This window comes from Nesoenas mayeri, assembly GCF_963082525.1.
Source record: "Nesoenas mayeri genome assembly, chromosome: 15".
Classification (NCBI taxonomy): Eukaryota; Metazoa; Chordata; class Aves; order Columbiformes; family Columbidae; genus Nesoenas; species Nesoenas mayeri.
The window spans coordinates 7,124,563-7,151,149 of NC_137559.1; the positions used below are offsets into that span (position 1 = coordinate 7,124,563).

The 26,587-nt window shown below is 53.7% G+C and overlaps 1 protein-coding gene across 1 annotated transcript in view; it reads left to right on the forward strand.

The window, feature by feature from the left end:
* HS3ST4 (heparan sulfate-glucosamine 3-sulfotransferase 4) overlaps positions 1-23,076 on the forward strand; it is a gene marked incomplete at both ends in the record, with an annotated part of 49,286 nt that extends 26,210 nt beyond the window's left edge. The window contains one exon of the mRNA XM_080354279.1: positions 22,440-23,076. Within this exon, the coding sequence (XP_080210405.1) occupies positions 22,440-23,076 (637 nt within the window). The remainder of the gene's footprint in view (positions 1-22,439) is intronic.
* Between the last annotated feature and the right edge of the window lie 3,511 nt (positions 23,077-26,587).

Genomic DNA, 26,587 nt, shown 5'->3' on the forward strand with positions numbered 1-26,587 from the left:
AATCTAGTCTGAAGGAGATAAAAGCGCGAACAAGCTTTGTGGAGTCAGACAAGGATAAGCACTGAGAAAGTCTGGAATGTTTTTTCAAATGATAATGGCTCTCCTTAATAAAATGCTAAATGCAACACTCCGGCAGGGCTGGAAGCAGCAAACGGAAAAGGCTGCGTGGCCATCACAGCCCGGGAGTGCTGCCCGGGCAGCCACGGGCTGGCTGGTTGCAGCAGCTGGTTTCTGGGCACCTGGAGGCTTCCCCAGTGCTGCTGCAGCTGGCACCATCACCGTCACCACCGGCACTATCGCCACCAGCACCTCCCTGGGAGCAGCTCCCACTGCCCAGCACGGAGCCAGTGCTGGGGTGCGGTGCTGTGGGAGGTCCCGCCGCAGGTGACACAAGGGCTTGTCCTGCTGCCAGTGCTCAATGGGGACTAACACGAGTGAAGTTAGACCTGCACTGGCCTTGCTGGGGCTAACTTACAGCCTTGGGACCGGTAGTGCTGGAACACAAGCTTAAATCAGGCAGGACAGGCACAGGGAGAACAAGTCTTTGAGAAACTATATTACTGATTCCCCAACGGCTTCAAAATCTGTCTTTGTGTGGTGCTGCTTTTTGAATTGCTTGCATTCACACGGCAGCTTGAGGGGAGTGATAAGGCTCATGAATATGGAAATTATTCTCAGAGGGTGGAAGGGGGTTTGCTGGGACCTGGGTGTTCTCCTGGAATGCGCACGTCCTGGTTTTCTTCAAATACCATGTGCTGAAGTGATGGGCAGGTCGGGTCTGAAACAGCCCCTGGGCAAGCGCCCTGACCAGGTCTGGGAGCCAGTGCGGCTGGAACAGGGACTGAGACACGGTAGGGCTGGTTGCTTCTCCAGAGCAAAGCCAGGGCCCATGGAGGTGCCTGGGGAGCTCTGTGACAGCAATGAAGCATTATCTGTGCCTGCGTGAAGGCACCCGGTTTTCCAGCAATCGCTGTGGGACTGGGGTGGACCCGTGGTCTGCAGGAACAGGCCTGTCCCGTTCAGCATGCGTCGTCCCTGCCAGCAGCACAGCCCGACAGCACAGCCCAGCATCGCGCGGTTTGCCCAACACAAATGAAGTGGTTTCCCAGTTTCTTGGTGTTGAACACTCCTCTCTCTGCCCATCTGACTGCCAGATAGCAGCTGACGTTCCCCTTGCTCCGCACAGATGCCCGTGTGCTGCAGCCTACCCGGGACACGGGCAGCAGCCGAGCTGCGGCTCACGATGGACGTGCAGAGTCCCGGTGCCCTGGGTTCGGGGTGCCCAGCTGCAGCCTGTGCCAGCAGGTCCTGCTGCTCCGTGGGATGCCTCGCTGCTGCTGGCCTGCTTCAGTGCTGCTCAGGTCCCCCAGTGGTGCCAAGAGCCTCCAGTGCCAGGGCTCAGCATTGCAGTCCTGTGAGCTCTCCAGTGCCCCCCAGTCCCAAGCTGGGGGGACGGTCACCACCACTCAGCACTGTGCTCAGCACAGGGGCTCGTTGCACTGGGAGGTGCTCTTGGATGCTGCTCCAGACTGCTCTGCATACATCCACTGGTTATTGATCGCTCTGAAAATCTTTAAAGATTAACTTCTGGGAACAAATATAACATCTTTATGGAGCGCCGGGAACAAACTGCTTTAGCATTCGGGTGGCTGCTCTGTTGCACAGAGACATCTGTTTGCAACAGGACGCACAGAGCAAATGATCTGTCAGCGTTCAAGGGGACGTGTCCTACAAGCGGCTGCCTGCCCTGCGCTGGCAGGTAAAGGTAACCTTGCATCCATCGCCGCGGCACGAGTCGCGCTCCAAGACTGTGTTAGCGACGCTTGTTACTGCACCGAGTACCCGGCATGTGCTGTAAAATCAGCCGATGTCTTCTCTGGTTTTGACCTCTAGCATCACAACAGGCAGGGCACAGGCTCTGGAGGTGTGAAGAGCGCAGCCAGCAGCAGCCGAATATGTCCCAGCCCTTTGGGTAGAATTTGTTTGCCACAGCTGTGGAGAGCTTTTTGGCTCCTGTGACTGCAGAGGGGCACAGGGCAGCAGAGTCTCCGTGGCTGAAGGGAGGCTGGGAGGAACACTGGGCATGTTTTGTCATCTTGAAAAATGCACAAAGCGCATGGTGGCGTGTGGCAAGCAGGCTGTGCACAGCGGGGCAGAGCAGTACAGGTGCCACAAGCAGGGACCACGGCCGGCAGGTTTCACCCTCAGAGACCTGTGGGTTCAGCACTGGGGTTACCGTGTCCCAGGGCTCTGGGGAGGAGGTCAGTGCAGGCCCAGCACTGCTTTTGCACTCACTGCAGTGCACCCACATTTCTGGAATAGCTGCTGTAAAAACAGAATTTATTATTTGGGGTGATTTTATTCCTTTACCTTGCAGTTTTTGGTCGTTCAGAGGCTGGCTGGAGCCCAGCATTCCTGCTGCAGCTGCTGTGCAGGAGCGGGTCTCTGGGAGCTGCGGGGTGCTCTGGGTCACTGTGCAGCGATTTGTCTGGAGCTGCTCCTGTCCCGCCACACTTGCTGAGAGCCTGTGCTCCCAGCAGCTGGAACTCCTCTGTAGAATTGCGATTACCGCTGTTTCTGCCCCAAGATGTTAACATGTGCAAAGAACAATCCAAACCCTTGAATTGTTTTTATTTTGTGGGACTGGCAATTCCGAGGGCCCCGTGCAGCCGGTTCCAGTGCCCCCCAGCAGCTCCCCGTGCTGCACAAGGGCTGCAATGTGAGGGGCTGCAGTGGGTGCAAGGTCCAGCACTCAGCTACAGACGGCATCTGCCATGCCTGGCAGCAGCCAGACCACCAGAAACCAGTGCTGGCAACGCCTCACTCCTCTGGGGTTCGGCAAACAGCGGTCAGCACTCACCGTGCTGCTCCTGCCCGCCTGGAGAGTCTGCAGGCCCGTGGCATGTGCACAAAGACGGTGCTGCAAAGGGACAACCTGCTGCAGGGGGACAACCTGCTGCAAAGGAACAGCCACTGCAAAGGAACAGCCACTGCAAAGGAACAACCTGCTGCAAAGGAACAGCCACTGCAAAGGAACAACTTGCTGCAAAGGAACAGCCACTGCAAAGGAACAACCTGCTGCAAAGGAACAGCCACTGCAAAGGAACAACCTGCTGCAGAGCCCAGCCTGTGGCAGAGCAGCAGAATGAGCATGGAGGGAGGGACCTGGGTAGCAAATGCTCTCACCAAGGAGGGAGACCTCGGCGAGTACGTTGCTGCCTTGTCAGGCAAGCTGTGAAGGAGCGTGCCTTGACCCAGAGTAGTGCATCATCATTAAAAATCACTCAGTGATTGACATTAGGAAAAGCAAGTCACATATTGGGTCATCCTGTCCATCTCATGAGCCAGCATTTGTGTGTTCCCTCTGGGATATTTGCCAGGGATCTCTGACCTGTGTCACGCCGGGGAGTTTCCCCCTTTCCTGGGATGGCAATTCTCTGATTAACGCGGTTTGCTGCCAGAAAACTTTCTCACATATTCAGTCTGTGTTTTCCTTATGTTAATTTCTTGCCATTACAGTACCCTGATTAATTACTCTGTTTATGCCTCTAGAATATTTGCACGCTGTTGCCATTGATGCAGGAACACTTCATAGAAGAGAAATGTCTGTAGATCTGTAATTGCTTAATGAAGTGCTGTTAGACGGGAATCAAGATTATTCGCTGTTATGCTGGGTTTTGCAGAGCCTGTGTCTGTCTCTGTGGCCTGCAGAAGGTGCAGCTGTGCCCCGGTCGATGGTCCCCAAGCAGCCAGGCTGGCCTGGCACCAGCCTCCTGCTCCCCCTCGTCTCCTCCGCAGGTTGACTTTGCTGCCATTGCCTGAGCAAAGTGATGTCTAGAAGGATGTTCCCATGTCCCAGGAAACACTGCTGCAAAAATGCAATAAAAAAATGGGGCAGGGCTTCTGTGTGGCTTTACCGACCTGCATATGAGGGTAAAAAATCACTGGGAAGATGCCGAGCAGTGAGTGCACAGAGGTGCAGGCTCCTTGGCTCCACTACCCCCGGTGTGCCTGCATTTGCACTCCTACCTGTGAGCTGAACCTGGCAGTTGTGTCTGTTTCCCCAGCTCTGGCTGTGTTTTTTGCACCCTGGCACTTGGCAGCACCTCCTCCACAGACACGTAAGGCTGTGCCTCCCCTAAACGGGGGTGAAATCCTGCCCGCTGTGTGTTTCCCAGGTTGTCCTGCTTTTCCTTGTGGCATCACTGAGACCAGCAGCAGGTGGGCGATGCTGGCACCGGCTGCCCTGACATCTGTGTTGCTTCGTGCTCTGCCCAACGTCTCCCTGGCAGAGGGAGCTCACGGGGGCAGACGCTGGCTCGGCTGATACTTCCACAGCCGCAAAACAAAAAGATGCTCCGAAAGGTCTGCTGACCCCCCTGCAAGGCTCCCCTGCCTTCTCAAGTGAGAAGAAAAGGATCCATTAATGTTTAGCTTCATTTCTGTTTATCAAAGAAAAAAAAAAGCTTTTGTCAAGCATCAAAGACAGGATTTAGGACATGAAGCAAACTGCTTTGCTGTGGGCTTCTGAGAAACCAGAGGAAGAAAAACACTTGTTTGAGATGACCAACTAAACTGGTGAATCTGAAACCTGCAGTTTGTGTTCAGCCGAACCAAAGAGGCTCAAGAAATGACGTGTGTGCTGTGATCCTCTCTGGGGTCTGGAGCCTCATCTGGGTCTGGGTGCAGGGGCACCGAGGACGCGGCCTCTGCACCCGGCGGGTCAGGACCCTGCGCTGGGTCTGCGGCAGAGCCGGACCCGCTGCGCCGGAGCACCCGGGCTGTGCGGGGCTGGTGCTGACAGCGACAGCCTCGGAATGCCCAGAACAGAGGGAAGCAACTGCGAGGAAAATAAACATGTGGCCTCAAGTCTGGATGTGCAGTTTATTTTAAAACCTAATAACTCCAGATAATTGATAGTGGAGTGCAGTGTTTTCAACGCGTTGGATTACGAGCGTCTGTCGCTCACAAGAAGCTGTAACCTTGAGCTATGAGACATTATTGGCAGTATTTAACACAAATCTGTTTTCCATCATTGTCAAATCCCACTTCAATATGCACCACAGGAAGAAAGCCGAATACTAAATTGATTTCTTTAATGGGAAGTGTTCTTCATGAGATACCAACCTGTGTGGAGATGCATTAATAGGATTACAATGGAACCTTTTTATTTTGCTTTATTTTTTTTCTGGAGACTTTTAATGGAGATTTCCTATCCTGACACAGCTGCAACACGCTGCTTGGCCCCAGACAAGGCAGCTGCCGTGAGGAGAACACCTTCCTCAGGAGGTGGAGCCCATGAACTTGGGGCTGTTTCTGCGGTGCGTCTGCCAAGGAACAGCCCGCTTCAGGAACAGGCTGGGAAACAGCGGCGTCTGCCAAACACCAAAGGGCTCACCAGGCACTGCTGACCAGGACATGGTGCTGCATCCCACTGGGACCTGGAGCACCCAGCGTGTCCCTCCCTGTCACCCAGCAGGTCCCTCCTTGTCACCCAGTGCATCTTTCCCTGTTACCCAACACATCCTTCCCTGTCACACAGTGCGTCTGTCCCTGTCATCTGGTGCATCCCTCCCTGTCACCTGGCGCATCCCTCCCTGTCACCTGGCACCTGCTGAGCTGCCAGCTGTGGGACAGCCCTTGGGAAGGCTGTGGAGAAGCACCAGTAGCAAAGCAGGAGAGCACAGGCACAGAGCAGAACGGGCACAGCGGCAGGGGGCTCAGCACCATCTGTCCAGATTGGACTGACCTGTCCTGAGCCGGCACAGCCGGTGCTGCTATGGAGCAGAGCAGGGATTGCGCAGCAGTTCTGGTGTTCTCTCTATTCCCGACTGTTGCGAGTGCCTGAGCTGCCAGGGAGCAGTGAGGGTCAGGACACATTGGTGCTGTGCCTGGGGCCAGGGGCCCCAAAATCAGCAGCTCCGGCCATCGTCCCCCCTGGGCAGCACGTGAGGCGGATCACTTGTGCCAGGCAGGGAGGAGGAACGTTTGAATGTTTGCCTTCTCCAGGAGTTCGAGAGTACTGTAGTGATAAGGTAATTAATTACCTTCTTCAGTGTAAGCTAATTGACAAAGAGCTAATTGACTTTTAAAAGTTGCTCTTTCCCTTCCCTGGGCAGGGTGAAAGCCCCTGGAGGTTCCCTGGCTGCTCCTGCCCACGTGGCCCGAGCTCCTCGGGAGAACGGGGCAGATCCCAGGTTGGCTGCAGCCCCCCAGCCGCATCGGGGCTCCGGCAGAGCCAGGGAGCTGCAGCCCTGGAACAAGCCCTGGCGATTCCTGACTCAGGCGAAGTGTTGGCGCACAAACGGTGCCACATTGAAATGTCTGTGTCAGAGTCGTGGGCTACTGTAAAGTGGTTTACAAGTCTGTCTGGCAGAGCTGAGCCTTTTCTTGTGATATGCCGAGGATTTATGTCTGTAAATAGAGAGAAGATGTGTAGGAGGCGTAACTGATAACTGGGCTGCGAAGGGCGGACCCGTCGCAGGCTGAAGGTTTGCTGCTCGCAGCAGCCGTGGATGCACCGCGGTCGGTGCTGCCCAGCAGAGGATTGCTGCTGGAGCCGGGGCTGCGGAGCTGCAGCAGGGGACGGTGACCTGCCAGGTAATGGATGTGTGCAGGGCCTTGGTGTGACTTAGGAGTCACACAGAGCATGGCTCTTCTCCTTCAGCCTATAACTGCACCCACCTGCACAGAAGTAGAGGTCCTGGATTTATTCCTTCCCTCTGCTCTGCCTGTAATGTCTGGGTGTATCAGCTTTTATCAGGTGATAAACCTGGTTCAGTGAAGCCTGACTTTGTGTCAAACACAGTGTAATATTCTGGAAACACAGCCCCAGCAGCGCACATCCGAACGGCGGACGTGCAGCTCTCGGGATGAGGCGGCAGAGCCCCCGATGTCCCATCGGTCAGGACACGGCAAATCCCACGTGTGCAGCACGGGGGCTCTGCTGGAGCAGCTCTGCGGCAGGAACCTTCCGTTACTTTCCATTGCAGACTTTTACCTTTGGACCAATGAACTGGGAAGTTTCTCTTGCTCATTAAAAGCCCAGCGTTAGTATGCAGATGAAAATACAAATCAGCCTAGATGAGACTTCCTGAACAGCAGTGGAAGTCAAGGATTTAATCTAGCCTGATCTTGGACATAGTTTAAGCTCCTCAAGACAAGAACGCATAACCTGATGCAAAGATTTCATCTCAATAAACCTCCCTTTCAACAAGCAAGCTCCAGGAGCCTTTGTTTGCCTTAGCAATGATGTTCAGGCAGAGGTGACGTGCTTGGCACAGGTCCCTGCGCCCGAGACCATCTCTGCTGCGGTGCCTCTGCCCCAGCATCGCTCCGTACCGCGGGCTGTGCCACTTCACCGCCAGCACCCCCAGCCAAACCTGCTCCTCCGCAATGCACCGGCCTGAGCCTCCTGCTGCTGCTCTGGGTGCTCAGTGACTGGGCTGGACCCTCTCCCAGGACAGTGTTCATGAGCGAGTGTCTGTGCTGCTGCCTTCAGAGACCTGGGGTGGCATTTCCCTCTCTCTTCTGTCCACCTCATGGTTCGGGGGAAACCTGTTTCATGCTCTGCCGGTCCCTTTCCAGGAACCCGCCTGGCTGTCTGCTGTGGACCCGGGTGTTCTTTCTGAGCCGTGCTGGAGTCCTGACTTGGGCGAATGAACCGCATCCCTCTGAGTTTTAGTATTTCGTCATAAGAAACTAATTGTCATTTCTGTGCCAGATTCAGGGGTTTCTTCTGCCAAATCCTACCCGCTTCCCTTCAGCATAGAGGCCAAAGCTGTGGAAGAGCCAGCCAAGCCCCAAAATTTGATCAGAACTTGCAGTGACTCAGATTGCCAGCTACAAGTCTCCAAATCCAAACAGAATTCATGGGCTGCAAAGTTGGCCAACTGCCGAGCCTGAGGGTGCCTGGGGCAGGTCAGGCGGTGATGCCGAGTGCGGTGGCTGCGGGGCCAGCACTCCTGCCCTTCCATGGGGAGCTGCAGCTGCACCCGCGGCGTGGGGCAGGGAGCGGTACCCCCGCTGCCCACCGCTCCAGCGGCTGCTGCACCAGGCTGCGGGAGCCAACGCGACTGTCCCTGTCCCATGGAGCTGCCGGGATGACACATGGGGACGCCGTGCACCAGCATTCAGGGCTGGCATCTCGGCACAGCAGCCTCCAGGCCCCAGGTACAATCGGGCTGCAGAAGGGAGGGCTGAGGGGAAGTCTGGAGGAGCAGCAGCCCAGCTTACTTAATAAGTGAGCACTTCATTAAAGGCCCAGTCCTCAGGAGCTGTACGTAGGAGATGTAGGGACAGAAAAACTTCAGCAAGAACAAGCTGGGAGGCTGTGGGCTTCGCAGACCTTCCTTCCGGAGCTGGAAATCCTTCCCACCAGCAGCACCAGCCAAGAAATGCTGGCAGCGCCAGGCAGCCAGCACAGCCTCGCTGCTCCATCCTCGCACATAAATTACCTCCAGGCTCTGAGCTAAACAAAGGGCCCTGAAATAATTCTGCATTTTAATAAAGTCAGTGTTCGTGCCACTGTCATCCTTACAGAAGGGGAATTTGCACTTCTTTCTGCCAGGCGCTCTGCACAGCCGGCTGGCTCTGGAGACCAGCCGCGCTCTCCTGCACTCCCCACCAAGGACTAACTTACGTTTTGTTGCTTAATCACTCTAACACGAGAAATGCAGGGTAGAGCTGCTCTAAGCCCCAGACTAGAGAGCACACTAGCATCTCAAAAGCCCTCTGATGTACGAGTTCATCTGAAAAAGCCATGCTCTCCGAAGCGCTTCTGCTGGTGCCCTGCCTGTCCCCAGCCTGTCCAGCTGCTCCTGCCTGATGTGCCCCAGAGCCAGGGGAGGAGGAGCTGGCACTCGCACCTCTGCTTTATATGGCTGTGAAATCACAAACAGCGGCTTCTCCCTCCCAAGGGAAAGGCATCCCCGGCCTTACAGCCCGTGACAGCCGTGTCTCCTGCAGCCTCCCGCGGTGAGCTGGTGGGTGCCGAGCGTGCGTCCCCTGCCTGGGGCTGCCCGCAGCCCCTTCAGCCGATGACAGTCCCCTCTCCTTCTGTGACAGTCCCCTCTCCTCAGCCCCCCGTGCGGGACACATGGGCCATGGCAGTTTGTCCACTCCAGAGGCTGCTGCCTTTCCCCATGGGAGGCGAGGCTGGGGCTGCAACATGAGTGTGTCCTGCTGAGGCTCCGGGGCTGCAGTGGGCGAGAGGCACCAGCCTGCTCTGGGGACACCCCCTCAGTCTGTCAAGGTCCCTCTGGCACAGGATTGCCACAAGCTGAGCAAAGCTTAGTGCCCTGGGGGTGTTGTGCAGGGCTGCGGTGCCTCCATTCAGTCCCTTTCATGCCCCCCATCCTGCTCCCCCCGCTGCAGCTACGCCGGGGCCTCCCGCTGCGGGGGAACACTGCCATCCTAGCTTTCGGCATGTTCAATTACTGTCAGTTAATGATGATTAATTTACAATTAACGGCCTCTAAAGGGTAGTGTGTGTGTTAAATAAATATTGATCTTTCATTTGTGGCCACAGATATATTACCCCAGTTACGGGAAGCGTGGCAGTGGGGAGGGCTGTGCTGCTTATGCTCACAGCCCAGCGTGGGGGGAGCTGCCCCGCGGCACGGAGAGCTGGTGGGTCTGTCTGACCGCGGTGCTGTGCAGTGCTGCCAGGGCAGCGGGTTCGGCTCGGCCTGTCCCAGCTGCAGCTCTCTGGCTGCTCGGGCTGGGTGAGGGCTGCTGCGCCCGGGGTGTTGCAATAGTGACTGCAAGGGCTCAGTGCTGTTCCCACTTGCACTTGTATGAGAGGAGAGGGTGCTGCAGTGCAGCCCAAAGAAACGAAGGCCATTTCAACAGGCACCAGAGCCAGCACATCCAGAGTGCAGGAGCTCGGCAGGGGTTTCTGCAGTGACGTACAACTCTTCTTTCACACCGGGGATCTTTTCCACACACAGGTGATGCAGGAGGTGGGAACGCCATCCCACCCCACGGCCCAGCAGCTTCCGAGCGATCTCTTCTCCTTTTCCCCAGCACGTTCCCAATCACCATCCCCTCTCCGGGAGCTGCTCTCCGTTCTCTGCAGAGCATTTCTTGGAAGCACACTCACAAGGAGAATATAGTTTCTGGCTTTCTATTTGAAGCAAGTATTTAAAATGATGCTTTTGTTCCAAATGAATGAGTTGATTCATTCAGAAGTGCAGTTTCTGTTTTTGTATCAGTGGAGCTGTTTATGCTCATAGTGTCCATAAAACTGTTATTTTAGTCCTGACACTGATGCTTATGAATAAAATTTAGATCTCATTCAGAAGTACATTAGCTGTAGCTATTTGGCTTCTTGTTAAAGCATTAATTTTTATTGAGAAGACTACAGTGCCAAGCAGCTCCTTCTGCGTCTTGCAGCAAACTAAGTACCTTGAAGTACAGACTTGGGTAAGGCCAAATCACAGCACGTGCTCCCCGCGCCTGGTCCCCTTGGGTCTGAACATTCAGTGTGCAGCTGGTTTTGTTGTGCTGTGGGGTCCCGGTGGCACTGCCCGGGGTGAGCAGGGGTGGCGGGAGCAGCTGCTCAGGAGGCTCCGGGGTCTGCTGGAGCCATCAGTTTGCTGGCACCGCTCTGCGGATTCATGGCGGGCTGGATGTTGGGTGTACTGGAGCCAATTAGCTCTCCCATGTATTTATTGCACTTTTTTGCTTGAAGCAAGCTGTTAAATGTCAAAAATACTTTAGCATTTTAGCAGAAAGATAATTTTTAATAGATTCCACCTACAAAAAGGAGCTGACTGGCAGAATATTAAACTCAGGGAGATTTATTTTTAATCCGTGCCTCCAAACAGCTTGAGATAACCAGTTTTGCATTGCTCCTGGCTGATTAATACTGCTGTCCCTTGCCTGTCCTCCTCACTTGGTGCTGTGGCAGCTGTGGCCTCTCACATCCCATTAACCTTGTCTGCAGAAGGGACACCTGGCCAAACTGAAGAATTAGCTCTTGTAATTAGGAATGTAAACATCACACACTGCCTGCTAACAGCCACATGTCCCATCCCCGCCTGCTCCCGCTGCTCGTTAGGGCACGGTGCCTCCAGCTGGGCTCTTCCCATCCTCAGCCTCCCACACACCAGCTTCCAGTGGTTCCTAAATGAACAGGCACATAAAACCCAAATCAACCCAAAAGTAGCTTTGGTTCTTCAAGGACTAAGACTGGTGCATGTTGGTGCTGGTTGTGCTCTGGAAAAGGGGAGCAGAAGCGTTTCCCGGGACAGCGCGGTGAGTCGTCCTCTCCCTTTGAAGAGCTCATTGATGCCCATGACGTGTGGCTGGTACCAGCAGAGTGACAGTTTCTCAGTGATGGTGAATTGATGTCCTGGCTCTGAAAGCTGATGGTACAGCACAGGGCAAGGTGCTGCAGTGAGGCCGCCCGGGGTGACATGGGGTGACACAGGTGCTCTCTTGCCACCTCTGCCTGTGGTCCTACTAAGTTTAATTTTTAGGGTAAGCAATACCAGTCTGTTCTCAGTATCAGTAGTAACTCCCTGGTGCTGGATGGAGCAATTAAGTAATTGTTCATAATACAGTAGATTCTGAAAATTAAGGTGACTTTATTTGTTTCTCAGTAATATAATGAACTATTTTGAGTGATGGTAGATTTAATGGCTAAATCAATATGTGTATTTAGTGTTATGCTTTATTTTAACACTAAGTGACATGAGATAAGCAGACTTAGAGAGTGTTAATTGGTTTGTGTTTAGCATTTACACTAATCAGAGTGTGCAGTGCTGCCCAGGGCTCTTCAGCACTAGTAATTCTGTTTATCCAAACCAGGAATTGTTTACTCTATTGACTGGAGTGGCATCAGTCTGTGTTTTCACTTACTTGAATGTTATGTGTGAATTTAACAGAGGGTCCTGGCTAAACCTAAGCTGTGCTGCCCATAGTGTATATGGGGAAAAGACGGCTAAACAAACCCTGCAGAAAACAAAACAGTAACAGGCACCTGTGCTGACAAAGTTACTGTGTGGAGACTTCATTGTTGCAAGTAAACAGCGTTTGTTTTTCCTTTGTGGCTGGCACATTCCTTTGCCTTCAGTGTGCATAAGGGAAGAGGAGCCTGCGCTCGCCTTCCTAGCTCCCCAGGGCTCCCGTCAGCCCTGTTCGTGGGCTGGACCCGCAGCGCTGGGGCCACAGCACTCTGCTCGTGGACCAGACACAGGAGACGGGGTTTGTCGCTGGAGCTGTGCTGCCCAAGGGGGGATCCTGCCCGGGATGCAGCCTGTGGGTTCCTCTGCCTCCTCTGCAGTTGTGGCTGAGCCGCGTGGCCGGGCCCGCGGCCGCCTCGTGCTGATGGGAGCAGGTGTCTGGGAAGAGCCGCTGGAGCATCCGAGAGCCCGCACTGAGGCCAACCCACAAAATGGCTTGGAAACAGCCTCGCCACTGCTGCGTTCCCATCACCTGGCTCGTTTTTAATAGAGCTGCTTTTGGATCATTTAATTTTTATCTGAACATTTGCTTCCCAGCTGAGCCCTTGGGGAGCACGGATCTGGTCTCCCGGGCCGGCGCTGAGCCCCTGGAAATGGGAGTGTCTGCTGGAAGCGCCGGCGCTGAGCCCCTGGAAATGGGGGTGTCTGCTGGAAGCGCTGCCGACCCGTTCTGGGGCTGGGAGCTGCCTCCCGAGCCGTTCCCAGGGCCCTTCCTGCTGCAGACCCCGCTCGCTGCTCCAAACCCCCTCACCACGGGGCAGCTCTGACGTGCAGAACCTGCGGGTTGTGCAGAACCTGCGGTGTTGCTTCCCCCGCAAGGCCGCTGTGTGTGAGGGTCAGACACCACAGGCTGCTCCTCCGGGCTGCTCTCAGCTGCACTGAGAGGCAGAACAAGATGAAATCCCTTTTATTTTGCAAAGTGCTATTTTATTGATTTCTGCCAAACAACCCCCAGCTCGGTCGTGGTGCCCCCAGCGCCGCCGCCCGGGAGGGGAGGGGGGAAGCCCAGAGTCGCTGTTATCTGGAGCTGCAGCCGCGTTGTGACAGGTCCCGAGATGGACGTTAAATCACTTGTGCGGGGGAGAGTGAAGGTCTGTCACTGGGGCTCGGAGAGGAAGCTCTGCTGTACCGATCGCACTGACTGTGTGATCCGAGTCAGAATGAGAATCATAAATCTTGATTATTCTCTGTCTCAGCTGATTTGAACCAAATGCCTTGGACAGGGATATAGTTCACATCTCGCTGAAAACTGCAAAAAAACCTGATTAAATGTACAAACTGATATAAATAGCACTCTATCTGTGTTAATGCCCAAACTGTCACTGCTCAGGGGGAGGCTCCTGCGTGGATGGGCTCTGTCCCAGCCCAGAGCAGCTTCCTGGGTGTTTCAGAAGCAGCTTTCTCCCCACTGCCATTTATTTTGGTACTTTGTTCCTGCGATGCTGGCTGTTATTATGATGCTGTCAATTACAGATGGCATCTTTGATTCTGATTGCACTTTGCTTACAATTAAGCATCCTATAGAAAAATGGAAATGCAGGGTCATTAACATAAAGTAATAATAAGGTAAACCATTCAATTATGGAGGAAAAAACATTTTGAATAATAAGGATATTGTATGCCTAAAAGACATTCAGATGCCAGTGTATTACCATTTTTGCATACATAATAAATGAACTTAAACCCCAAAATAATCGACAGAAGCACATAATAAATAGCTGTGCCCTTGGCAACAGCCTGGCTGGCATTGCTCCCCCCGGGCAGCAGAGCAACTCTGGGATAGCAGCAGGGAGTCCGGCCGGGGCAGTCGTGCAGGGACTTGGGAGCCCTCGGCCACCACAGGGCTGGTGTGACGCTGGGGCCACCATGGTGCAGTGTCACCTCTCGGCGCCTCTTGGTGCCATGGGGACATGGGCGCTGCTGCAGCCGGCTTGTCTGTGGTGCTGAGCGGGGAGACGGGCGCTGCAGGGAGCAGGGGGGACGGGGCAGTCGGGGATCGCTGTGCCCGCAGCCGGGCTCTGCCCAGGGCAGCTGCTGGGCTCTGCGCCTGGATGCACCCGCTGCCTCACTGCGCATTGAAAACTCTGATACTGTGTTTTGGACAGCTGAGAGGTTGATGCAGTTGGGAAGATGTGGCTACCTGATGTCTATATGGAGGGATCTGGGACTGGCGTGGCTACCTCCAGCATCTGCTGTCCCCCAGGAGCGTGTCCTCGTCCTGTTCCCCTCCCCTGGGTCAGCCTCTGTCTGTGGCACCCGTGGGTCTGCACAGACCCGTCCCATCCCCAGACAGATCTCCAGCAGGCAGCTGCAGGGGTCTGGGTGGCAGGAGGGCCCAGCTCCTCGTGCCAAACCGCTCTGTGCCATGGGGCAAGTCCAGCTCCTTCCCCACAGCCCGCAGTGCCAGAGCTCAGCAGCGGGATGTGCACAATTACTGCTGGTGTTCAATCTCTGCTGCAGATATCGCTCCTCTGTTGTCCCTCTGTGACAATTCCCAGCCTTTTAGCTGTTGATGGCTTGCCTATTACTCCGGCACTGTTAGGATAACATCCAGATACATCTGAAGAGGGGAATTTATTTACTGTTCTACCTGAAAAGCTTTTAGCATGATACAGCAGCAGTGCTTTCACTTGGACTGGCATTATTGTCAGGGTTTTTTTACAGGTAGAAGTAAATTTTCCGGAAGGTGCAAAAGGACTCCTCACTATGTGTAGCTCAGCTCCATACTGGTACATTTTAATATTCTGTGTTCATGGTCTTCCTTCTCAGGAAGGGCCCATCTTTGGGAAACGGGAATGGTTTGAACAGCCCAGTTGAATCAAATCAGTATTTAAGGTGAACTGGGCTGTGTGTACGGCACTCTCTTCCTCTTTCCGTATCAAACTGGCTTTTCCAGGAACCGTAGCCTGCAATATCAATAGCATGTATTATTGGCAGTCATAAAACTTCCATAGATATTACTCAGCACTCAGCAAGGCAGAGCTGGATGGAAACACTTTGCACAGGTGCCTGTGCAGTCTCGTTTCCCTCCCTCCTATGCTGGTGGGAGATGAATGAGCTGTTGTAGCACTCAGGTGACTTGCACCTGTATGTTGAGGGAAACCTGGCTGGGAACAGGCCACCTTCACTTGAGCATCCTGGGAGGCAGAGGCAGACTCGGCTCTGCCGGCCGCCTGTGCAGCCCGTGAGACAGGGCACTCGGACTGGCGCTGCTTCGCTCTGCCTGTGATTAATGCTGTAATTACAGCTGGGAGACGACACTGAGATATTCCCAGTGAACAGCATCACAGTGCTTCTGTAGAGAATGGTAGTGAGGCTTAGTCAAAACAATTTTGACTGCACTGGGGTTAGAAATATGCATTTCCAGCCTTTTTCACAACCTTTTTCATGGCTGAGCACTGACCAACAATAAATCTTACACTAAAATTGGAGAGATGGGGCCAAATTTATCCCTGGTGAAACGATGTCACACTGAACACACATCTCCGTGCCGAGGACCGAAATTGCTTTGAGCAGGCAAAGCCAAGCGGCGCCGTGAGCCCCCGCAGACGGTGCCGGCGCGGCTGTGCCAGCGGCTGGGGGCCGGTTCCTCGGGGCTGGCACAGCCTGTGAGCTCGGCAGGGCTGCTGGCGAGGCAGGCGGGGGGTCAGGGCACCCCCAGCATTCGGGCAGTGACACCACAGCAGCGCTGCCCCAGCTGGGACTGTCCAGTGTTGTGTGCGAGCTGTGGAGGCAGCAGCCGGATCCCAGAGGAGATCCACTGGAGGAAAGAACAGAAGAAAGCAAGATTTAGCATTAAGATCATAATTTCAGATTGCATTGTGCAAGCATCAACAATCTATATACATGAGAGCCTTTGGGAACACAATGCTGTAACAGCTATCTAAGCAGCCTGAACAGCGAGGGTTATTTTTAATTGCAACTGAATGGATCTAACCTTGTGATGTCTGTTCACAAAGCGTTGTTGGATTAATACAGGTTCCATAGTTGATTCTGCTAAAAGATTTTAATGGATCGGCTTAGTTCTCTGCTCCATGATTATAGCATTCTTACCCGCCTATCATGCATGAGCCAGATGGTCCCAGTGAAATCAGAGCATATTTATATTTTCGTTTGCTACTCAGCCAGCTGCCCACTGATTTTGTTGCAGAGTGGTAGGAGGAGAGGAGCCTTCCTGGGTGAAGTTCACCCACCTCTTTTCCTCGTCCCGGTATTTTCCCCACATCCTCAAACACACCAGAGGAACTCAGAGGGTTGTGTCCCAGGGCGGCTGCGCTCCCTGGCAGCAGCGGCACCGTCTCCTGGCACGGATTCAGCTGCTTCCCAGTGTGCAGGGGGATGTTTTGAGTTCTATGGGCGATGAGAGCCATTAAGAAGGTACAAATACTAAAGAGATGCTGAGCGATGCCTATAAAATCTCTGAATCTCTGACAGAATCAATAGCGGGCTCTCAGGAGTAACTTCTTATCCAGGCCAACTTAAGCACATGCCAATGAGCTGTTAAAGATTTTGCATTTTGTGGAGACACAGAATCCCTTTCATTGTGATTGTTGGACTCTAGACTGAGCCAGATGATGAAAAATCACATTAGAACTAGTCTGTACTCCAAAGGCATTTTCCTTGGCGTCTGGGAGAGCAGCTTAACGATGCTCGCAGGCAGCATCCTTCCTGCAGCGTGTCCCCGCCAGCCCAGGCTGCCCAACCCATCACCACGGGGGACCCCTGTCCCTGGGGCTTGGTGCAGAGAGAGGCACTGTCCCCCAGCCACGTCTGAGGGGTGGAGGAGCAGGAAAGGGAAGGACGGAGCAGGGGAGCCCAGGAGATGGAGGTCTTGGGGCCGGCACCAGGGATGCAGCTGAGCCTGTGCTGTGTCTGGAGCTGTGCATCAAGCAGGAGCTGCGGGTGGCCGGGGCAGGATCAGGCCCGCTGCGCAGGCTGGCCTCCTCTCTGATAACTTTGCTATTGACACAATTGCCAATTTGGCATTTCAGTTACCGTAGCAACTCAATGCTGCCATTCTCTGATCAGATCAGCTCACAGTTAGTCAACAGCCGGTGTTGATATGGCAACGCAGGACCGTTCTCCATCCCTTCTCCATCCTGCCTGCCGCAGCTCCAGGTGGTCCCACGGGGGACACGGGTGCAGTGAGACCCCCTGGGTCCGGCTGTGTGTCCGGGTCTCCTGGTCCTGCCCAGCCCAAGGAGCTCGACAGGGACGTGTCTGGGAAGGTGGCTGCACAGAGCAAACAGGGTCCTCGCCATCTCAAACTGCCCCTCGTGAGAGTGTTTTGCATGGGCACCAAATGGCTTTGCAAACCTGGGGACAAGGGAAAGCTGTTTACCTTGCAGAGGGAAACCAACAGTCCCAGGCAGCCGTAAACTATGGGCACTGGGTCCTGCAAGAGCAGAGCCCAACCCACAGAGGTGGTTCAGCCCCTTCTCCTGCAGTCACCAGCTTCCAAACTGTGAAACTGTTTCCGTGAGTCTCCTGGGGGAGATTTGTTTTGCTTTAGCCCCAGTCTGAACTGGCACTCGCTTCTCTGAAAGTGCTTTACAATTTGCGTTTAATGTTTTTTAACAGACATGTACAAGCCATTTGAATTAGAGCAGTATGAATCTATTAGGCAGCGACAGATGCAAGTTTTGTGTCTCTTATTAGAAGGGATTGGATTCTGAGGTTTAGTGATGTGCAAAGGATTGGACTTTGGAGAGATTAAAATTATTTTCAGCGTTAAGCACAATATTTCTAAGCTAATGCACTCAGTCTTGAATACAGATTCACAGACCAAAAAGATTATAAAACATTAAACCTATGTAAATTCAGCTGTAAATTTATGTTTGAACAAATTCAACAAGAGATTTGACTTGGGGACTTACAGCAAATAGGTTCTGCTTTTAATGCCTATTGCAGTCTTGAGTTGCAATGCTCTTCTCCCCTTGACAGTCCCACGCCTGCTGAATTACTGGCAGGTCACAGTTGACAGCTCAAGCAATTATACTGGAATGTGTTAATAATAAAAAGGAAAACGACTTCATGTTTGTCTTTTCAGAAGACAAAAGCAGATGTTTGCTCCACACCAAGGAGCAGCAGACATGAGCTCCGTGGGCAGGTGACACTGCTGCACACCTGGCCGTTGCCTCTTTAGCACAGAATCCTGCAAATCCACGTCCTGCTCTGTGGTTCTTCGAGCCCTGGGAGGTGCTGTGAACTTTTTTCTCTTGTTGAGAACATGAAAATACAGTTAACAAAGACTCCTTTTGAGTGGGATTGCAGGAAACCTGCAACATCGTGAACAAGCTGCCTACACACAGATAAATGACAGCTGTGACTGAAGGAATAAACAAGATAATCTGGATTTAAATAAACCACAAGGGGATTTTGGCAACATGCAAATTCACAAATATATAAAATGTATCCTTTGAAAATAAAGAGCTTGTCTGAAGCCAGCAGTTAGGAACAATTACTGCAGCACATTTTCCCAATGAGGGCTCAGAGCTGGCTTTGGCCCCGAGCCGGGCACCGGCAGCCAGATGTCCTCCCGTGGCGCAGCGGCCGCGCTGCGGTGTCAGCACCGAGTGGAGCCCAGGAGCAGCACGGGCAGCGCGGCCCCTGGCAGAGGGGGTGCTGGGGCACACGGAGCAGCTGGGACCCCCAGCCTGCCAGCCATGCCCTGCGCAAGGAGTAGGAGAGGAGAGAAATATCCAAAGCCCAAGCTAGCGCCCAGTAATACGCATTTGATCGTCTGCTGGAAGGACCAGGTGATTCCTGGATCCAAGCCCAGAAACAGCAATAAAAGTTTCATTTTGACATTGCACAGCAGAGAAGCTGCTACCGAGAAGCGTGAAGAAGTGATGTCCCGTGAGGGAGTGAAGGGTCCTTAGCACCGGGTGGGGCTCCCTCCAGGGGGAGGTGGCCCATTGTCGTTGTCCCTTTCCCAGGTGGGCAGACGGAGGCAGAGCAGGGTGGGAGATGAGGAGGGACCAGCGCAGAGCCAAGAGCAGACGGGTCCCACTGCAGCCTCACCTCCTGGGCTGCTCTGCGGAGCACGTCAGGCACGCTCAGCAGTGCAGCGCTGCCTCTTCCTCACCCAGCCTGGCATCGAAAGGGACAAAACCACTGCAAGGAAAGCCAAAGCGTGTCCACGAGGTCATGCAGTCCTGCCTGGGAGCAAAGCCTGGCCCAGCGTGGCAGTGATGGCAGCATCACATCCTGCGTGAGCACCGAGCTGGTTTGCATTCTGCCGACACGTGCGGTTAGGGCAGAGCACACGGAGCCGCTCTGTGCACGTGAGCTGCTCCGAGGAGCGTTCCTGCAGTGACAGAGCCCCGGCTGCTCCAGGTTTAACAGCGGGTTGTTCTCAGTGGCAGGAGCAGCGGGGCCGTGTGTCGCTCTCTCGGTGACAGCCGTCACGTGCAGGACACATGCAGGACGTGCTGGCTCGGGGGCTGATGGCTCAGGCCGCCTCCGCTGCCTGCGCAGGGCGGGAGCTCGGCCGGGCAGTCGCACACCTGCCCAGGGAAGGCAGCACCTAGATAGAAACTCAGAAACAAGACAGAGACTGGGAAAAGCGGTTCTGTGTGTGCACCCCAGAGCTGCAGCAGTTCTGGTGCCCTGCAGGGCCAGGGGTGTCTCGAGGACGCACTGCAGGTCCCAGTGTTATCCTTAAATCTGTACAGCAAAAGCTGAATCTGCTTTTCCTCCTCTTTTCCTTGATCGCTACTTCCCTGCTGTCTCTCCTCAGTGCCAGCCTATCTCTCCATTTGTCTTTATTGTGCATGGAATTAAACACAGCCCTTAAATGTGAATGCTTTCAGATTATTAGCTCTGCAATTTCTTGGCTCCTGTTTATTGTGATAACATCATCTGAAGGGGCTGTTGTAATTAATAGTTTGTTCATGCTTCTTTTATAAACCCCTGGTGTGTCTATTTTATACTTGAACATCAGCCACTACAACTTGCTTCCAGTGTGTTGTCTGAAGCATCCCCACCACAGAGGAAAGGCTTAGAGGTTTGGTTTGGTTTTTTGTTTTTTGGTGGTTTTTTTTTTTGTTTGTTTTTCTTGCAACAGCTTATTGAAGCCATAAATTAAAGTAAAAGCTAAGTAAGTATAATATGAAAGGCAAGACTATCGTCCACAGGCTCTTAGTTGCAGAAAAGCATCTTGTCAGCTGGGAGAGAGACCCAATACAAAGATGTAGTGCAAAAAAACAATAAGCTGGTGGCGGTGGCTGGAGCAGTTCGCACTGCAGCCAAGGTGCTAAGCAGCAGAGTGCCATTAGCTGACCCCGGCGCGCCCCGAGCTCTCGGCGGCACAGCAGATGTGCCGGTGGCGGCACCGCGCCGGCTGCGCCGGGACAGGGCTCTGCTGCGCGATGCAGAGGGTCAGTGCGGATGACGGCAATGGTTCCCTCGAGCCCTATTGTCTGAGAGTCCATTGCTCGGAGTCCAGCAGAGCTTTTAGCATCTCATAATCACCACATTTTGACATTTGACAGCCTGCCGCACGCTGCCAGGGTGTCTGACTCAGAGGAGCTCACACCAGCCAATTCTGCCTCTGTTGGTCCCTCCTTCTGCTCAGACAATTGCGCAGGAAAACAGCTTATCCTGTCGGAAACAGCACAGAGCAGCGTGTGGTGCTGCTGCGTGGGCGTCAGGGTAACTGAGCACCGCGGGGCAGGGGTTCTGTGCTTGCCTGGCCATCCATCACGATTTGCAAGGTAGAAGGATTCTCCATGCTGCTGCTTCTCCTGTTATCCAGGCCACGGCTCCCTCAGCAGATGTTCTCTCCACTCGGAAACCAGAGCTGCCTCTTCCCGCTCCCTGTGGTGCCGCATCCCACGGGCACACTGCAATCGTGGGCCTGCTGGACCCTCCAGGCTCCAAGCGCTGCTGTGGCAGCACCAAACCCACCTTCGCTTTTGCCAAGAGACCCAGCACCTCCTCCAGCAGCACCTCGGCAAAACCAGCCCAGCTGGGTGGATCACACCAGTGATGAACACACAAATTACGGGGAGCTTTAAAGCAAGCCGATGCATTTAGCAGTCACAAACAGGAGGCAACACTGACAGACAAGTCCACTTCTGCTCACACACCCTGAGTCCTGACGTAGCTGTTCTGGGGCTGGCGGGCTGACACCAGCATCTCTGTGGTGCCCAAAGTGCTCTCACACAACCATCGCCAGCCTGTTCACATTGTTTCCTCACCATATGTTTGTACTAAAAATAATTGCAGTGTGAAGAGCTAATCCTGCAAGACCCTGAGCATCCCCGTCCTCCGTGTCTGGTGCTGGAGATGTGGCTGGCCCTGCAAGCGCTTCCTGAGAGCAGTGACACCAGGAGTTGTGACACTAGGAGCAGTGGCACCACTCCTCCTGCCTTGCAGGCAGCAGCACCACCAGGCACTGTGTCTTTGGGGCAAATTAGCCAACAACAGGTTAAACAACACACCCTTGGTGTGGGTGTGTCTAGGCATGAGTATTTGAAAGGCTTAAGATAAAAATATTGTTAAAAGACAGTTAAGCAGTCAGTACTGTGCCTGTGAACCCTCTGACCAGATAACGCTGCAGGTACAGAAACCCCCTGGCAGACATGGCAGCTCCACAGCCACCTGCATGGTCTCAGCTCACCCGCCGTGCCGGGGGCACCAAGAGGGCACCAGGAGGGCACTGGGAAGGCACCAGGGCTCACCATGGCACAGGTGGGCTCTGCCCTCCCACCACTCCATCAGCCGAGGGAGGTGACATCATTTAACACCTCCCAGCTTGCTATGATAATCTTTACTGGGGGCAGCTGGGACAAGCATTTACTTCTTCATTTTCTTAGATGTAAATGCTATCACGCTGCAGTCTCGTTTTACAATATGGTAATGCACTATCCAGGAAAGTCTTGCTACATGCTAATTTATCCAGTAGGCAAATTCCTTTTGGCTAATAAAAGTGCTTGCACAGGAAGCTCAAAACCCAGCAGCAATTAATTATTGACAGAGCATGTGAATTAGAGATAAAAGAAAAGTCATTCTTTCTCACACACAAGATAGTAAATAAATTTAATTATTGTACTAGAAGCAAGGGATCTTATTCTGTATTAAGTTTTATTAGCTGAGACATTTAAAAGCATGTCATCATAACAAAAAGGTCTTGTGTAATCCTAACTGCACCACTCTGGTACAAGGCTCTGAAGTGAATGGGCTTAATTGAGCAAATGGAAGCAGATGGCTTGCTGAACAGACAGGTATTGTACAGGTTTATTGTCAATTAACTTTTGTCTACATACGCCTATGGCGAATTGACTGTATAATGTGTTACCAAGGCTGATTTAACACTTTGGGTGCTCACCAAGTCCAGGGTCCGAGAAGAAACAAAGCTAGAAGTGCTTTGGTTCGGGGCCTGCAGCGGTGGCATCATCCCTGCTCCCCAGCATCCCCAGGGTGTCCCTGTCCCCTTGCTAACTCCTCTCCTCTGCTTCTGCACAGGAACGTGATGCCCAAGACACTGGATGGCCAGATCACTATGGAGAAGACCCCCAGCTACTTTGTGACCAACGAGGCCCCCAGGCGCATCCACTCCATGGCCAAGGACACAAAGCTGATCGTGGTGGTGAGGAACCCGGTCACTCGCGCCATCTCGGACTACACACAGACCCTCTCCAAGAAGCCGGAGATCCCCACCTTTGAAGTGCTGGCCTTCAAGAACCGGACCCTGGGGCTGATCGATGCCTCCTGGAGCGCGATCCGCATCGGGATCTATGCCCTGCACCTGGAGAACTGGCTCCAGTACTTCCCCCTCTCCCAGATCCTTTTTGTCAGTGGTGAGAGGCTTATCACTGACCCGGCTGGGGAAATGGCCAAGGTCCAGGACTTCTTAGGCCTCAAGAGGATTGTGACAGAGAAACATTTTTATTTTAATAAAACCAAGGGGTTCCCCTGTCTAAAGAAGCCAGAGGACAGCAGTGCTCCCCGGTGCCTGGGCAAGTCCAAAGGTCGAACTCACCCCCAAATAGACCCAGATGTCATCCACAGACTGCGGAAGTTTTACAAACCATTCAATGTCATGTTTTACCAAATGACAGGCCAAGATTTCCAGTGGGAGCAGGAAGAAAGTGATAAGTAGAACCACAAAATCAGGAAAAAAGCTCTTTTCTTCTGAGATGCAAGTCATTGTTAGAGACCCAAGACGTGCTCCGGGCTGGTGGCTCAGCCTTGGAGCGCAAGACTCTTGCGCTGTCAGGGTTGCAGCCAAAGCTGTCCCGCGTTTCCAGCTCTGAAACCTCAGCGGGACATCACCTCGGGTTCACTTGGGCTCTCCCCCCACGACACTGAGGGCTCTGGGGTGGGTGGGAGGAGGAAGAGGCAGGGCCATGGGGCTCCCCAGGGCGGTGGGATGCTTTGTGTTGACATTCCGCTGCTGGTGTCCCCGCACAGCCAGGCGGGCAGGACCAGCAGCTCCTGCCATGGTTAGGCTCATGGGTGGCACACAAAACCCTGCAGCATTGAGAAAAACCAGTAGATTTGATTTCTCCTGCCTGGCTTTTAGTTTTGCCCAACAGCAGCATCAGATCTGGTAAATTCAGGACGTGCATTTACATGCACACTGGTATTTGTGTGTGGAAGGAATAAAGCCAGTTATGCTGCAAAGGGACTATGTACAGAAACTTCTTTTGCACCAGATGTTTCAATTACTTGTTGCACTAAAACTAGTATTTACCAAGTGCCACAAAACACCTGGGCCCAATTCTCCTCTGATGGATGCTGTACCTGCTGCTGGAGAGGTGTTCCTGCTCTGCTGGGATGCCCTGGGAGATCAGAGCCCCTGCTCCTCCTGGAAGCTGTGAAGCCCCACCAAGGCAGCTGCTGGATGAGCTGGGGTCTCTGTGAGCCGTGGTGCGGAGCCTTGTGCCGGGGGAGCACCTTTGGCCAGGCTGTGCCAGCTCTGCGGTTTGGAGCCGGGCATTCCTGGTGGGAACCGGGGGGGACTGCAGGGCAGAGGTGGTGGGACAGCCCCAGCCCGACTGTCGGGGCCCTGGCACTGCCCTTCATTTGCACCTTGGACATGAGAGCTCCACTGCTTGCTGTTGACAGCTGGGTTTGCAAAATGGGGAAGCAGCCTTCGTCTCTACTTCAGAATTACAAAAAAGCAATTAATTCCCAGGGTGAGCACTGCTCTGCACAAAAAATGTGTTATTTATTTCTAGTGGAAATGACCAAGCCAAACACTCAACCAAATTTGCAAATCCTGATAGAAACTGTAGAATAAACTCATATCCCAACTGGATCCTCCAGCCACGTGACAAGAGCTGCACACTGGAACCGGGGAGAGCAGGACAGCAGCACCGCGACACAGCTGCACCGCGACACAGCTGCACCGTTTCCATCTCCATCACTGAGAGAAACACAGTGAGAGAGGGACCAAAGGGAAAAACGCAGAGCTACCATTCCTGAAATGTTCCCTTCACAGGAGTGATTTATAAGGGCACTCGGATATTGCTGGCTGCTTGCCTCGTTTAACGAGGGGTAAGGATGGTGCTGCGTGCGAGTCCCTGGCCCTTGGCTGCTGGGAACCAGCAGAGATGTAGCATCGCATGACTGTGGGAGGACCAGGACTCAGTTTTGATTAAGGTGGCAAGAAATCTCTACTGATGCAGCTAACCAGATAAAATCGCTCTGAGGTTGGGTAACAAGCTGAACCTGCTCTGGGTTTCATGGCCTGTTGTGTGGTTCATTACACCATGAAGTGGTGCTGGTGCCTTGGATTGGATGAAAGAAGAGCTGAAGTTATTTGGAAAATTTACACTGTGGGCCATGCTGGAGGGGCATCGCAAGTCCCTGCGAATGTCACGTCAGTTTCGATTAGTTTGATGAGGTTTAAAACAGCTCCTGACATAACACAGTTTTTCACAGACCCACAAATCCCAAAATTATTACATGAAAATTGGAAATATGTAATATGCATAATTTTACAGTGTTTCTCATGTTATTAGAATGTCAGATCAGCTCCTAAGTGAAAACTGATGTTGGACAATTTGGTGCAAGTTGCCAGGACCTGACAGGTTGGTGTCTCTGTGTGACCATTGGGCCTCCATGGCCAAATCTTGGACTCTCAGCTCTCATCGCCAGCTTAACAAGGAGCAGCTTTCCTCCCAGCAAGGTCTGCTCGAGCTTGAATGACCCCCAGGTGCCCCCATCCCCCAGCAGGTCTACTTGATACCCCAGCCCTGCTCTGGTCCCAGCGCTGCCCCCTTGCGCCTGGGCAGCCCAGGCTGGGGTCTGCTGGGAAGAGCCTTTGGTCCCCAACCATCATCAAGCCACCATCACGCTTCTTATCATGCCATCGCTGGAGGGACAGGAGATCTGAAAAATGCATCCACATCTGAGCGTTACAGCCCAGCTAAGTGTCCTGTTGGGGAGGTCACAGCGTGTGGCTGGGCAAGAGTGACCGTACAAAGCACAGTCGCGTCTGGGCTCAGTCCTGCAGCTGGACCGTGGAGCAGGGATGGGGACAGGGCTCCCAGCACGTCCTCCCTGCACCTGAGAGGCCACCGATGGTTTACAGAGCCGGGGAGGGGCCGTGGGAGGTGCTGGGCCTGCCCGTGCCTTGGCCCTGCCCTGGCTCTTGCTCCCGTTCTTTCTGCCATATATTCAGAGGTTTATTTTTTTATATTGGCTGCAATCTCCAGCTCGGGATGAGCCACCAAGTGGCCCCGCTCCGAGCTGCCCCACAGACACCGACTGCCCCGCGTGGGACGGGACCCCCGGCCTCCCCCGCGCCCTGCGGAGCCAGCGGCTCCCGCGCCGTGCTGGGCAGGACGGGGACGCGCCAGCCAGGCCGGGACACGGGCAGCGCCGGCGGCTCTGCGGGCGGGTTATTCTGTTTTCTGAATTGCGCCCCGTGTCCCCGCCATGTGCCGAGCCCGTGCAGGGACCTGATGGGAATTATTTTCTATCTGGCCAGAGCGTGGCCTGCCAAATGAGAGAGTCAGGTTAATAACACTTTTTTTTTAAAACTCTTCAAATGTCAGCATTAGAATACACAGGAAATTGAATTTTGTATTTGATTTCAATTAGCAAAGCATAAATTATATTTAATTTTATACACAGTCTGGGTGATTCATTGTTCTGGAAAAGCTGGTACTTTATGGTTCAGAGACTGGAAATGGAGAGTTAGTGTTTTCTGAAACCAAACTGCTGTGCTGTCACCTCCTCCCAAACACGTCTCTGTTTGTCGGTGTCACTCTGTACCTGAACGATATGAAAATCCTGAACTGAACACTTGAACCCACAGCACTAAATAATAAAATGTTGTAGCAGCTGCATTTCTCTGCTCCATTTCTCCCGGCAGCACCGGCACCCCTGAGTGCAGACCCCCTGTCAGACCATCACCCCGACCCACATCATGGGACACAGGCCCACGAGGGCTGGGGGACAGTGCGTGCCACAACCAGGATCAGCCACCAGCTCCTGACCGGGCACTGGGGACAGCAGGATGGTCCCTGCGGTGGGGACAGCAGGATTGTTCTTGCGGTGGGGACAGCAGGATGGTCCCAGCACTGGGGACAGCAGGATGGTCCCGGCACTGGGGACAGCAGGATGGTCCCTGCAGTGGGGACAGCAGGATGGTCCCGGCA